Source organism: Bidens hawaiensis, unplaced genomic scaffold, assembly GCF_021521415.1.
Source record: "Bidens hawaiensis isolate Kalapana, Puna unplaced genomic scaffold, B.hawaiensis_p1.1 tig00023395_1, whole genome shotgun sequence".
In the NCBI taxonomy this organism is placed as follows: Eukaryota; Viridiplantae; Streptophyta; class Magnoliopsida; order Asterales; family Asteraceae; genus Bidens; species Bidens hawaiensis.
The window spans coordinates 254,431-268,950 of NW_027493665.1; the positions used below are offsets into that span (position 1 = coordinate 254,431).

At 37.3% G+C, this 14,520-nt stretch overlaps 2 protein-coding genes across 2 annotated transcripts; both read right to left on the reverse strand.

The window, feature by feature from the left end:
• Positions 1-5,988: 5,988 nt before the first annotated feature.
• On the reverse strand, positions 5,989-7,164 carry LOC143567390 (putative disease resistance RPP13-like protein 3). Its single transcript, XM_077053828.1, has one exon. It carries the CDS (start codon positions 7,162-7,164, stop codon positions 5,989-5,991), a length of 1,176 nt encoding a protein of 391 aa, XP_076909943.1.
• A 2,553-nt stretch (positions 7,165-9,717) lies between these two features.
• LOC143567391 (putative late blight resistance protein homolog R1A-3) lies at positions 9,718-11,094 on the reverse strand. Its single transcript, XM_077053829.1, has one exon. It carries the CDS (start codon positions 11,092-11,094, stop codon positions 9,718-9,720), a length of 1,377 nt encoding a protein of 458 aa, XP_076909944.1.
• Positions 11,095-14,520: the final 3,426 nt, after the last annotated feature.

Here is a 14,520-nt window from a genome sequence, read left to right on the forward strand (position 1 = left end):
TACTATGTCGAACGTAGAACTCACATACCATTCGTGTACCTGTATACACCTACTTCACATATACAATAATTACATCATAGCATAAGAACACCCTAGGCGTTCTTTACATCATTCATCTAACAACCATACCTCTTGTCGATACGTGCAATATCCGAAGATCGTTCACGCCCCGACAAGTATTCATTTGTAATGTTCATACATCTTCGATGTATAATATTCGTACCTTTATTTTTGACCTGACAGTACGCGCAATATCCGAAGATCGTTCGCGTACCGACAAGCAACCATTCATATCCATCACATATATCACATATGGCATACACTTATCACTTAGGATAAATGTATTAACAACACATCGAGTATGCACACAGCCCCGAAAACATAACACATAAATGGGGCTAGAAACTCACCTGAATACTTTACGCTCTCCGTTAATAGTTATTCTCCTCTTGAGCTGCGCACGGCTAACTGTATAATATTTATACGTATCAATTACTGCTACTACTATTACTACTACTCATTTTCGATAACCGCCTTAACACATTTTCCATTAGGTTTTTAATTTATTTCATAAACGAACTTCACTTCAAGCGAATCTTGGAAACAACTTGGTTCTGGCTTGATTCGATCGAATAGGAACACGTTCGATCGAATACAACACGTTCGATCGAATAGGAACACGTTCGATCAAACAGGAACACGTTCGATCGAATAGGAACACGTTCGATCGAATACAACACTCATTCGATCGAATACAAAACTTATTCGATCGAATGAGTTGGAGACCATTCGGTTGCTTCCCTATTCGGTCGACTGGACTTGTTCGATCTACGCACTCGATCGAATGGACTGATTCGATCGACTGGTTCGATCGAATGAGTCTGATTCGACTCCTTCAAGCTGGGCGACGGAGAAACCCACGGGTTTTCCAGATTTTCCAGATTTTTGACCCAAAATCGAAGTTTTTGACATGGAAATGCTCGGGATTGAAAGGGCTATCGATTCCTAGTACTTTTAAACACAAAAGCTTGCATTTTGACACCAAAACAAGGCGGTTTCTGACCCGAAAACTCAAGTTACGTTTTTGCTCGCTTTGAGGCCGAAATGGTTATGAAAACGGATGATTTTCGAGAGGGACTTACCAAAAACGATTAGGAACAAGATTGTGGACTCGGATTTGTGATTTGAGAACTTTCTCTCTCTAGCTTCTCTCTCTAGAAAAGAGAGTGTTTGGGTGGGTGTAAGTGAAGGAAGATGGTGAAAAATGGTGGAAGTGTCAAGAACTTTCGTTTATATACTACGGGTTTGGTTAGGCTCGGGTTGGCTTCCTACGGGTCGAGGCAGGCCGAGTTCATAAAATAACTAAGCCCAAGACCCGTTCCTTACTCGACATTAATAATTAAAAAAACGCGAAATCACTAACACCACTTTCTTTATTCAACATTATAAATTTTAGGATGTTACATCTCTTCATTTATAATATTACCTTTAGCCAATTCCATAGTAATAATACCGTTAGCTGCGGAATTGGACAACGATGTCCTAAAAGTCTCCCAAGAATCCGGTAACGTACCAAGAAGCCATAAACCTTGTATCTCATCTTCAAACTTAATACCCATACCTGCAAGCTGATTAATAACACCCTGAAAACATTCAAATGATCAGTAACAGGAGTTCCATCACGGTATTTCAAGTTTATCAACTGCTTAATCAAGAACAACTTATTGTTCCCGGTCTTCCAAGCATACAACTCTTCAAGCTTGTCCACATAGTACGAGCATGACTCTCCCCGCTAATTTGGTTCAAAACATTATCATCAACCCATTGCCGAATATACCCGCAAACCTTCCGATGCAAAATATTCCATTCTTCATCAGTTTTATTTTCAAGTTTATCGGTACTAAAAATAGGCAAATAATAATCCTTCACATAAAGAAGGTCTTCCATCTTGTCTTTCCAAACATGATAATTGGAACCATTCAAACTCACATTCCTACCCGTATTAGCTTCCATCGTTCAAACAAGTCTTAACCCAATAACAAGAGCCGAAGCTCTGATACCACTCTGTTGGGAAAAACGACCACCTAGCCACGAACGGTAAACAAAAATTGCGGAATTAAACTTCGTTTGGCTAAACTTTTTCCCGACCCGAATCAACCAATGAGGATGCAAACAAATAGGGTATTTAAAAGTAAAAGTGACACAATAAATTTTAGCGTGGAAAACCTCTCAAGGCGAGAGTAAAAACCACGGGACTACTAGAGCCGCATCAAATCCACTATCACCAATAATGAGCAATACAAAATTTCTTCTCTAGATAAAACTAGAGGCATACACAAAACATCATATACTTGGTACAAACTAACATCAAGTATATGGAACCAAACTACAAAAGAAACGAGTAAGAGGTATCACCAACGAGAGAATAAATCGATCTCTGACACGTCTCTTGTCTTCACCAAACACCAAAAGAGTGGAGCACAAATAAAATATTCTTCTCTTCGTAACTTGTGTTGATGGCAGAAGAGGAACTAATAATATGTCTCACAATCCAATTTCGTATGTATGTGTGTTTGACGGCAGAATCTTCAATCACCACAAACAAATTAATCGTTTATATATTTCTTTTCTTGTCCAATGTAAAAGGCCATATATGGGCCCAAACCCATAACACCAATTTATGGTGTAAAACTCATACGGGAGTTTTTCAGAAACCATATATATATTTTTCTTTCTTTTCTTATTATTAATAAATAGTAATAACCCATGAAGAGTAAGATTGTTGTCGGGTTTTCTCATGGGCAAAAATAACCCAACAGTGCGACCTATGAATGCAAGACTCAGTTGAGAAGTTAATTGTGTTACATTGCAAATGCCTTAGATTCAACATATTATCTGGTGAATATACGAAGCTTTGACACGTGCCCTTAACAATGAGAGTTTGAAGGCTTCCAAATATGGCCTTTGATAATGGGGATTCACTAGCCCATGAGAATAAAGATCCACAGCCGCGTAACCAAACTGCTAAGCCCTTAAATTAACCAAAATTTCTATCCCGTCAGTGTTAAGAAAGGAATATTTATTAAATCCAACACCCGAAGAAGCAAAAAGGAAGAAAACCAACTTGTAGTTCTATATGCTGGCGGTCGATTGGCACGAAAACATAAAACAAACCTCGCGTGTGTGGCATAATTATGCAAACACGCATTATACAAAAGTTCATAGTCTGTGAATAGACGTCGTTGCTTCACTATGCTGGAAACCAAATCAGAGAAAGGAGTGTTGTCTGATGTGACATTCGTCAATTTCGGGTCACTTTTGTTATGTAAACCCGACCCGTTTGTAACCCGAACATTTCAAATATATAAAATATTGGATCTTGTCATTTAAAATATATAAAATATTGTTTTTTTTATATTATGCATTGTTTGACCATTTAAACATACCCATTTTTATGCAAATCATAAAAGAATCTTTATACCCAACCCTTCACTCCTTCCCTATATATACACACCCATCTTCTTCATTTTACTCTTGCTACATCTCCAAAAAACTCTCTCAAACTCCATAGATTCAAGGTTGTTATTTCTTATGTATTTTTGAAGTTTTGACTTCTCAAGTCAAACTAACTATAGTATTTCATTCTAACTTGTTCATCTAACATTACTAACTCTTGAATATGGTGGTACAACATATATATAATACACACCCCTTGTTTCCTTTATTTGTTACTTCACCGACTTTGGTTGGTTAAGTTTCGAATGTCATAAGGCAAGGCTTCATGGAGGACTTCGTGTTCTTGATATATATTTACACACACATAACTTATTATACATATCACTTACGACTAACTTCTAACCCTTTAGTTTGTTCATCTTATTTACAAGTTCCATGGTGTGGGTTTGTATAAGACTAACCTCGGTTTAACCGAAACTAGTCCAAACCGGAAACCGAACTTTTGTTTACTAGTTTTGTTAAAATAGTTGTTTAAACATGTTTATTGCTAGATTTGAGTTTCAAAAATCATTTTTACAAGTTCTTTGATATTAAGCATATGGAATCCATCTATGAACTCGTTGGGAGATGGAAACCGAACTAAACCGAAACTTTTGCTTAAAAGACTTGTAGTTAATTTTTTTTGTTGTAAAATTTAAGTTTTCTTCATTTATAAACCAATATACAAGTTCTATGATATTTGGGCATGTAGAAACCATCTATGAACTATTTGTGAGATGGAGACCGAACTATACCGACTTTTACTCGCTTAAGACACACAAGTGTGTTTTTAGTTATCAAGACTTGTATATTTCTTTAAAAAAATAGTTTACAAACTGATTTTAATTATTTTTCTTAAGTAATTGGAATAGTTGGATCCAACTTGATCTCATAACATAGTTTGGACCGACAAAACCGAACAATCGCTTAACGTGCGTTGTTAGTTCTAAACAATAGATTTACGTACTTGGTTAAGTTTTAGTATGTTTTAATGAGTTATCTCATAACAATTAATATTTTGGAAAGTTGACTTTGGGTTCGACCATTTGTCAAGACCCGAACCGACAACCTGAACACTCGTTAAAAACCCGTTTTAGTATCTTTAGCCTAATGGAACTTGCATTTTAGCATTTTCCCCACCTTATTACTTAACATTGGTTAAGTAAATATTAAGGTTAGATACTTTAACCCGGTTTTGAGCAAACTTACATTTTTTAAAAGGGTTATTATTATAAATTCTTAAATAGTTACATTTTAAACCTTGAACTTTAATTGATTAGTTTTTGCAACAATTATTTTATTTAAAGATCTTCAAGACAACCTTTCTAAATCCAAGACTTTCTTTTATTTAGGCTTCATACGTTAAACTCGTCGTTCTGGCAAATCTCCAAATAATCAATCTTTCAAGTTTATTACTTGAACGTGAGTAACTTCATACCCCGTTTTCTATCTTTTATTTTGGGGGTGACATTTCAACTTATCTAAACTAAATGTTTTATACTTGGGTCTTAAACCACAAACGTTGTTGTATACCTTACTTGAATAATTGCTCGATTTGGTGTTCTATGCTTATTTGACTATGTGTTTATCGCTTTTGGATGGTGGAACTATAAATCCTAGACCATTTGGCAACCCCTCATGGCAAGGTGTCGTTAACGTAATGCAATTAACGATAACTATAAAATCCTAAACTATTTGGCAACCCCTTATAGTTGGGTGTCGCTAACTTGTTAGCGATAACTATTTATCCAAGTTTATAGCTATTATTTATGGTTTTGTATACTAGTTTTGTGGCTTTTCATACTATATATCTATTGTTCAACTTATGAATTGCTCGCCAACCTTTGTGTTGATAAACTTTATTTTATGAAATGTTACAGGTTTGCATCTAGGTTGATTATGGAGTTCGGTGAAGAAAACATCACAAATACCGTTAGGATATTAGCAAAAATGAACAATATTTGATTTGCTATATTTTGTTATATTTTGTTGTATTTGAGTTATGAATATTTAATTATGTGACATTTTCGATGTTGTGAAATGAAATGAGTTTGTTAAATATTGTCGCTTTAAATAGTGTCATGCGCTTATGAGCAATCGTTGCACCCCGGCATGTTCCACCGCCTTTGGTCGGGGTGTGACATCTGACATTGGTATACTCACTTTCTTTAAGAAATTTTCATCAGAAGCTTTTGTCTAGCAAAGTTCTCTCAAAAGATCATGCATACGATATGATTTAATTCCTCCATTAGAACTCTTATCGGCAACAATTAACATATTTCTGTCGATTAGAACCTTGAGGTAATATTCACCTTCTTCCTCCAAGCTTCTTTGGCCTGCTTCTTTTATTAACTCTTCAGCAAACCAAAGCCTGATCAACGTCCGTACTTGGACTTTGTAGTCTTCTGGAAAACCGCTTACGTAGATTTCTTCAAATGACAAGGTAGATGGTCATAACTCAAAGCTAGCGTATCCATACATCCTTTAGGGTCTTTAATAATGTATGAACCCACGCTTTTGGCAATTTCGTCCCACAAATCTTTCCTCTTCTCTCCTTTCTCCAGAAGTCCTGCTATGACAACCACACCTTTTTGCTATATGCTTCCCTGTCTCAACCAAACTTTCAGGACACTCATGTCCCCTGAAAGTCTTCTTACGCAACAGCTCCCAACTTTGATCTTCATTTAGATGTGGTAGGACGTGACTTAATTCACCTTGGCTTATATGCAAAGCAACTTCTGTAAGCCGAGTGGTTAAAAGAACTCTGCTACCAGTGCTGTCATCCGGAAAACATAGTCCCACATCGTCCCATGCCTTGCAACTCCAGATATCATCAATGACGATCAAATATTTTATACGCTTTAGGCTCTGATACAAAATTTCACACAGTTTTGATTCACCGGTAGTCTCATGAACTGATTTGCCAATTGATGCGAGTACTTGCATCAACAAATCTCGTTTTGAACATGCTTGAGAAACAGTAACCCACCCATGCTTGTCGAAATGATACTTTACAAGAGAATCTTTGAATATTTTGGTAGCCAGGGTAGTCTTACCCAGTCCTCCCATGCCGACAATTGAGACTATGTCTAGCTTCTTGCGGTCTCCAGTAAGTCTATCTATTATTAGCAATGCATCGTCATCGAAACCCACAATCAAATCTTCATGTTCTGTTGCTTTAACACTGACTCTTGTATTTCCGCTTGTTCCAGTAGCTTCAAACTTGTTACCCTTAACATGGTTTTGGTACAAGTAGCCCTTGTTGTTTCTCATGATCTTCCTTCTGATAGATTTTAAGTCATCTATAACATGCATAAGAGAAGAATCAATGTCAACAGGGTATGTCCTCTGTAGATATGTCCCCCGCGTGTCACGATCAAGTATAAAGTCTATGCCATCGTTCTTGATGATCGCAGAAGATACGATCATATCAAGAGTATCTTCTGCCTCCTGTACTGCTTCCATAAGCCTTCTTTTCAAATCCCACCTCACATCTTCAAGATCATCTTTGTTTTTAATACAAAATCCAGTAAAAATGACAAGCTCCTCATAAAGCCACTGGATTTGACACCGTTTTGCTTTGATAAAAAGATTGTTTCCGAACAACGTAGTTTCGCAAACTAGTGTCCTCAACTTGGCCATGAACATCTCTAGATCTGTATATGTCATCTCTTTAATCAAGTTGTGTTGGGGGTGTGGCAGTTTGTTCTCTCTTTTTCGTTTTCTGATCATCTTAATTTGGTAATGTTTGCAACTGGTTTATTCAGCGAAACAATATTTATGCATTGGTATTAGCTTTCATTGTATTGTACCAAATATTATTAATAGATAGATAATGTTATTATCTATACACACTACAACAAAAAGGGCTTTTTAGGACCTTTTTGTGTGAGACGCTTGTAAATAGCGTCCTAAAATCTATTTAATAGGATAAATGAACATTTAGGGTCCTTTTACAATGTACGCCACAGAACCGGTGTCCTAAAACGTTATTTAATAGGATGGATGATTCTTTGGGGTCGTATTATCATATAACTTAATAAGACACTTAAAATCTAAATCCTAATAAAGTAACCTATAAGACATGTAGTTGTTGGTGTCTCATTATGTAGTAATGTAATAGGACACTTGATCACTGGAGGTCTTTTTATAACATAAGTTAATAGGGCATTTGTAGATAAGTCATAAATGTTCGGTGTTATAGGACCCTTTCTAGTCGACGTCATATAAGAACATAAGTTAATAGGAGATTTTACACTATCGTCTTATCACTTTAACCTATAGCGACGACTTGTCGTTGCCACAGGGAATGACAAAAATGTTCCACGGTGTACCCTATAGCGACGGCTAATCATTGACATAAGGTTGAGCAGCAGAGCCAATATGTAAGCGCCAAACGAAAATCCTATAACGATGATAAGTCGTGGCTATAGGTATTTTTCTTTTTAGTTTTCCTTTTCTTTTATTTACAAAAATAATTCACGTCGCAATAAGTAAAGACAGAATTACAGAGATTGTCCTTTATGTTTGCATCAAATTTCAGTGGTTGTCCTTTATCTTTAAAAGTAACAAAATTTATACTTTACGTTTCCAAATGTTACACCATTTGCCCTTTAGCCTTAACCCAGTTAATTTTTTCTGTAAAATATGATCATGTGCAATGCACACGAGGGCACATTAGTAATTTTATCCATCTATTTATTTACAAGATAATAATAATAATAATAATAATAATAACAATAATAATATACTCTTTCTCTCTCTAAAACACACCCCACGCTCCCTCTCCCTTACTCTTCCCTGTAACAAATCCACGACCACCAAATCTGTTAGCTGCTTCTTTCAACCTCCATGGCCATTAATATTTAATCTCACAAAATTGCAGGAAAACTCAAACTTTTGACTAAGTTCCGGTGTTATTCACAACTCTCCCCAAATTTCTAGACCTAATTTGATTTTCAAATTCAGCCTTGAAGAACTAGGGTTAGATTTTGATTTGGGCGTTTTCGAACTCCGATTCATCTTTCCGGCGATTTCTATTGGTGTTTTTGTTGCTGTGTCATGGCAAGGAAGCTTGAATGGGCTTGTTACGGCGAAACCCAGCGGGCAGCGGCGGCGGCAGCAACTAGGGTCAGCCATGCGCCGCTTTTCCGGTAGGGCGCAGCTTCGGTTGTTGTAGCTTTAAACCGGTCACGATGCGGGTCATGGAGGCAAATCAAGGTGGTAGCAGTGGTTTCAATTGGGAACTATTCCGGCCGAACTCCACGTTTCCGGCGAGCCATCCTTTTGTGATATATATAGGTGATGGTGGTGGCGATGTTGGAGGAAGGGAGTCGGTGGTGTTAATTGGTTTGGGCTGGGTTATTAATGTGTAATTATTAATTAACAATATATAATATATTTATAAATATTTTAATTTAATTTGTTTTTTTTAAAGTAAATAGGTTAATTTACCAATTTGTCCTTATGTGCAAGGCATGTGACATGAGAAAAACTAACTAAAATGACAAACGGTGTAACATTTTGAAACGTGGCCAACTCCTCTTCCGGGTAAAGTTCTTTGTTTGAGCCATAATCCTCAAATTAGTGATATTTATCTTAAATTAGTGATAATTAGGTTTCTTGTAGGTGATATTTGAAGAATAACTATTTTGTCCATAAGACACACTGTTGCCATAGCTGATTTTTGAAGGTATATTAGTTGAATTTAATTATAGATCTGGATGTATTTGTATATTAGTTTGTATTTGAAGAGAATTTGTTTGACTAGCTTAATTTAGTTAATTTTTTGGATATTTTTATTTATGTATGTGTAGTTTTGCGTATTTCAGCTTTAATCAAAGACCTTTCTTCTTATGATTATCCGCTTAAGTTTAAAACAATTTTTGGATATTTTTATTTATGTATGTGTAGTTTTGAGTGATTTTTTTTTTGCTAATTTGTTGTTAAAATCGTTTTATGATATGCTGAGAATATGTTGGTGTAATTTAAATAACATCTGACTGGAGATGTATGTATTTAGTGGACTTGTGTAGTTCTGCATTGAGTCAAGTATGAAACTAATAGTTTATTAGAAGTTTTAAGGGTTGGTATGATGGTAGGGTTAACCTGTTTAAATGTTTGATTATGATAAGAAGAGTTAATAATTGATTTAGGGTTTATTTTTCTCTTTTTTAAAGGGGATTGATGTTATGATATGTTGTTTCAATAACAATGGCTTTTTCATCTGTTTACATCTTTATTATATTTAATCAATCTTTGTTTTCTATAATTTGAAGATTCAAATACAATTCCCAAAAACTCAAGTAAACAAGAGTTGTACTTGACATGGATATCATTGTTCCCGATTTCACGTTGTGTTTCTTGAATTCTACTGACAGACTCAAGTACACAAGAGTTTGAATGATCAAGCTCAATGTGCTCGAGTGTGTAGATCTGTCCTAGTCCTAGCGGAATCTCCTTTAGATCGTCACAACGTCTCACTACTAGTTTCCTGAGGCGTGGGAAGTTAATGCTAGAAGCTTCCCAAAAGCGGATGTTCAACTTCTCTAATTTCAAAAGTTTCAACTGGTGAAACTGCTCATCACCAGTTTCCCACATGTGTCCCATGAAGGAAGAGTCTAGTAATTTGAGAACCTCAAGTTTGGGTAATCGTTGAATAGTTGACATATAATTCCAAGGAAGGCGTAAACATGATAATGTCAGCTTTCTTAAAGTTTCTGGAAACCTTATTGGGCTCGCTAAAGTTAGCGGGCCATAAATGTACTTGTCAATGTTCAAAGCTTCAAGATGAGTGAGCAAGGCAAAGCTAAGTAATCCATGCTTGGTTGATGCTGAAGAAATAGAACACCCAAGCTTCTTGATATTAGGAAAAGATTCAAGCAAAGATTGAGCCCTATGATCTAATTTTAGCCTGGAAATTGTTTGCAAGTGGAACACGCTATGAGCACATAAATCAATTGAGAAGTCAATTCTGTCACACCGCAAATGCCTTAGATTCACCATTTTATCTGGGTATAATTTAATGTTTTGAAACTTGCCTTTAACAATGAGAGTTTGAAGGCTCCCAAATTTGGCTTTTGAAAATGGGAGTTTGCCAACGTCTGAGAATGAAGATTGATTGTAGCGTAACCAAACTGCTAAAGATCTTAAATGGACTAGCATTGTTATCTTGCCGAGGTTAGACATTGGAATATTTAGTAAATCCAACACCTTAAGAAGCAAAAAGGAAGGAACCCACCTTTCATTTCTATTGTCAAAGAAGTGATCGTTATGAAGGCACAACACAGACCTCCTGCGTGTAGTAAAATCATGTGAACTGAACTCACACAAAGCTTCATAGTCTATGAACATGCGGCGTTGCTTCACCATGCTGGAAGTAGAATCGGATATGCTCGTTTTCTTGAAGAAATTTTCTTCACGCGCTTTTTTCAAGCATAGTTCTCTCAAAAGATCATGCAGACGACATGACTTAATTCCTCCATTAGAACTCTTATCAGCAGCAATTAACAAATTTCTGTCAATTAGATCCATCAGGTGATGCTCGCCTTCTTCCTTCAAGCTTCTTTGGCTTGCTTCTTTTACAAACCCTTCAGCCATCCAAAGCCTGATCAACATCCGTACTTGGACTTTGTAGTCTTCTGGAAAACCGCTTACGTAGAGAAAACATTTCTTCAAATGACAAGGTAATGGTCATAACTCAAAGCTAGCGTATCCATACATCCTTTAGGGTCTTTAATAATGTATGAACCGACACTTTCGGCAATTTCGTCCCACAAATCTTTACTCTTCTCTCCTTTCTCCAGAAGTCCTGCTATGACAACTAAAGCAAGCGGTAATCCTCCACACCTTTTTGCTATACGCTTCCCTGTCTCAACCAAACTTTCAGGACACTCATGTCCCCTGAAAGTCTTCTTACACAACAGCTCCCAACTTTGATCATCATTTAAATGCGATAAGCTGTGAGTGAATCCGCCCTGGCTTATATGCAAAGCGACTTCTGTAAGCCGGGTGGTTATAAGAACTCTACTACCGGTCTTATCATCTGGAAAACATAGTCCCACATCATCCCATGCCTTACAACTCCATATATCGTCAATGACAATCAAATATCTCCAACCCTTTAGGCTCTGGTACAATATCTCACACAGTTTGGATTCAGTCACTGATTCATGTACTGATTTGCCTAATGACATTAGGAGTTGTAATAACAAATCTCTCTTTGAATATGCTTGAGAAACAGTAATCCACCCACGTTTGCTGAAACGATACTTTACAAGAGAATCATTAAATATTTTTGTAGCCAGAATGGTCTTGCCTTGTCCTCCCATACCCACAATGGAGATTATGTCTAGCTTCTTGCGGTCTCCGGTGAGTCTATCTAATATTAATAGTGCATCGTCCTCAAATCCCACAATCAATTCTTCATGTTCTATTGCACTAAGTGTCGTCGCACTTGTATTTCCGGTGGAGCAAGTTGTTCCAGCAGCTGATTCGTGATCAATATTCTCATCCATCATCATGTCTTGCGGGTTCAAATGTTTCTGGAACAAGTTCCCCTTATTACTACTCATGATGATCTCCTCTCTGATAGATTTCAGGTCGTCCATAACATACTTAGGGGGTGTTTGGTAGAGGGATTTGATTGGGGAGAAATGGAATTAGAAATATTTCTTTTGTTTGTTTTCCACTTTTCATTTCTATTTCTCTTTCTATTTCTCTAAAACTAGAGAATTCCATTTCTCTTTAAAACAAAGAGAAATCCATTTCTCAGCAGCCTCCTCATAGCATGTCACCACCTCGTCTCCGGCCACCACCTCGTCTCCGACCACCACCCCTTCTCCGGCCACCACCCTGTCTCCGGCCGCCACCTCGTCTCCAAGTCTGCAACCGCCACCTCGTCTCCAAGTCTGCAACCACCACCCCGTCTCCGCCGTTCGCAGTGGTGAACACAGAGATGGTAACCGGTTGTAGGTTGCAGGTGGTACGGGTGAACAGAGATTAGGGTTTCAAGTGGTGGTTCGTGGTAGGTTAGGGTTTTCAGATGGTCGGGTGATTGTGGTCGCAGGTGGGTGACAGTGGTGGTGGAAATCGGCGTGGTTGCAGGTGGCTTCTGATTATCATCATCATCATCGCCACCACAACCACCACCACAAAATCTCCAAAGAGGCAGTGATGACAGATCTGAGCCTCCTTTTTCTATATCTTATGTTCCAAAAATTTGAATCTTTTTAATTTCTTGTGTACTGTGGTTGAAGAAGGGGGTTTGGTGGCGGCAGCCGGTGGTGGTGGGCTGTGGTTGAAGAAAGGGCTGTGGTGGTGGTGCTGGTGGTGTGGGGCTGTGGTGGTGGGGCTATGGTGGTGGTGCTGGTGGTGGTGGGGCTGTTGTGGTGGGGCTGCGGTGGTGAGTGGTGTCAGGTTGGGTGGAGGTGGGGTTGGGTATGGTAGAGTTCTTTGTTTATTTTCTCGTGTACCAAACAAGAGAAATGATTCTCATTCTCCATACCAATTCTCTTTCTCTACAATTCCATTTCCATTTCTATTTTCTCTCCATTTCCATTCTCTGTACCAAACACCCCCTTAAGGTTTGTTAGAGAGTCAGTGGAGATATCAACTCGTCTGAGTCAGAGTCATAATAAAGTGAACCCGAAGTGCCATCCTTCTTGATGACGGCGGAAGATACGAACATATCAATCGTATCTTCTGCCTCTTGTGCTGCTTCCATTAGCCTTCTCTTCCAGTTTTCCACATCTTCAAGATCATGTGGTTGTTGCTCTTCGTCTTTGAAACATCATCCAATCAGGTGGCTAAGTTCCTCATACAGCAGCTGGATTTCAGGCTTTTTTGCGTCGATCAAAGGATTGTTTCTAAACAACGTGTCATTGTCGTTCTCGTTAACTAACGTTCTCAAATTCACCATGAACAGTTCCAGATCTACGTCTGTCATGATCTCCAAGTAAACTCTAGTGAATATTAGGTTCTCGGTTGTTGATGGCAGCAGTGTTTGGATGCTGATGGTGGTCGTCCGGCGGTAGAAGAGACTTCGATGTTGACTCTAATAATTTTAGCATTGGGTTTATGTGGTTTAGAACTAGCATATGGTAAAGGTTTCAGGCTTTCAGCTCTATTTGTCGGCTGCCCTTGTGTTTTCTTTTTTCTAGTATTTTACAATCTTATGAAAAAACTACGATTTTCATACACTCGTGTTAAATTACATGTTATTAGAAAAACAAGCGAAGCTATTAAAAACAAATACAAATTACGTGTTAAATTGCGAAAGATTGTAATGTATTCAAAAGTTTATGGGATTTTCTAACATGTGCCCTTAGGGCACATGGGCACATGTAAGAACCATTAGTTATGGAAATATTCTTATTGAATCTATAACTTTATATTAATTACACTAATAACTACTATATTTAGCATTATATATTCTCTTTCTAAATCTTACCTCCATTGATAACTACTAAATAATTTTTTGTATTCCCTCTAAAATTACTATTTCATCGCCCGCCATTTTTATATTCATTGATATGTAAAGAATATTCAAATATGAAAGTAACTTTTGAAATTCTTATAACGTTTCCAAGTGTTGAACCAACTCAAAATCAGCTTGCTCCGATCTAGCGATTCAATATTCGGCTTGCAATGAAAATGACACAAGTTTTGTTGTCAAGCATTACAAAGCGGCTTGATGGCATAAGGTGGTTTGGGATAGTAAGATGGCTAACAGGACTTGAAAAACTTTGAATTTGTCGGGATATTTTGTCGTCATGTTTTGAGTGTTCTTTTCCATACGGGTTGCTTTGAAATTTCTTTTAGTTATTGACTATCACAATGGAGACGATAAGAGGCTCAATTCAATAATGTCTCTAAATTACACCAAAAAGAAACTTTGGATATTACATCAACTTTTACAGAAAATAATGATCCTATAGCTAATGCAATTGAGTTGGTTCAACACTTGGAGACGTTATAGGAATTTCAAAAATTACTTTCATATTTGAATATTCTTTACATATAAAT

Bases quoted from the DNA above. Each gene is read 5' to 3' on its own strand.
- LOC143567390 (XM_077053828.1), bottom strand. From the start codon at position 7,164: ATGACATATACAGATCTAGAGATGTTCATGGCCAAGTTGAGGACACTA.
- LOC143567391 (XM_077053829.1), bottom strand. From the start codon at position 11,094: ATGGCTGAAGGGTTTGTAAAAGAAGCAAGCCAAAGAAGCTTGAAGGAA.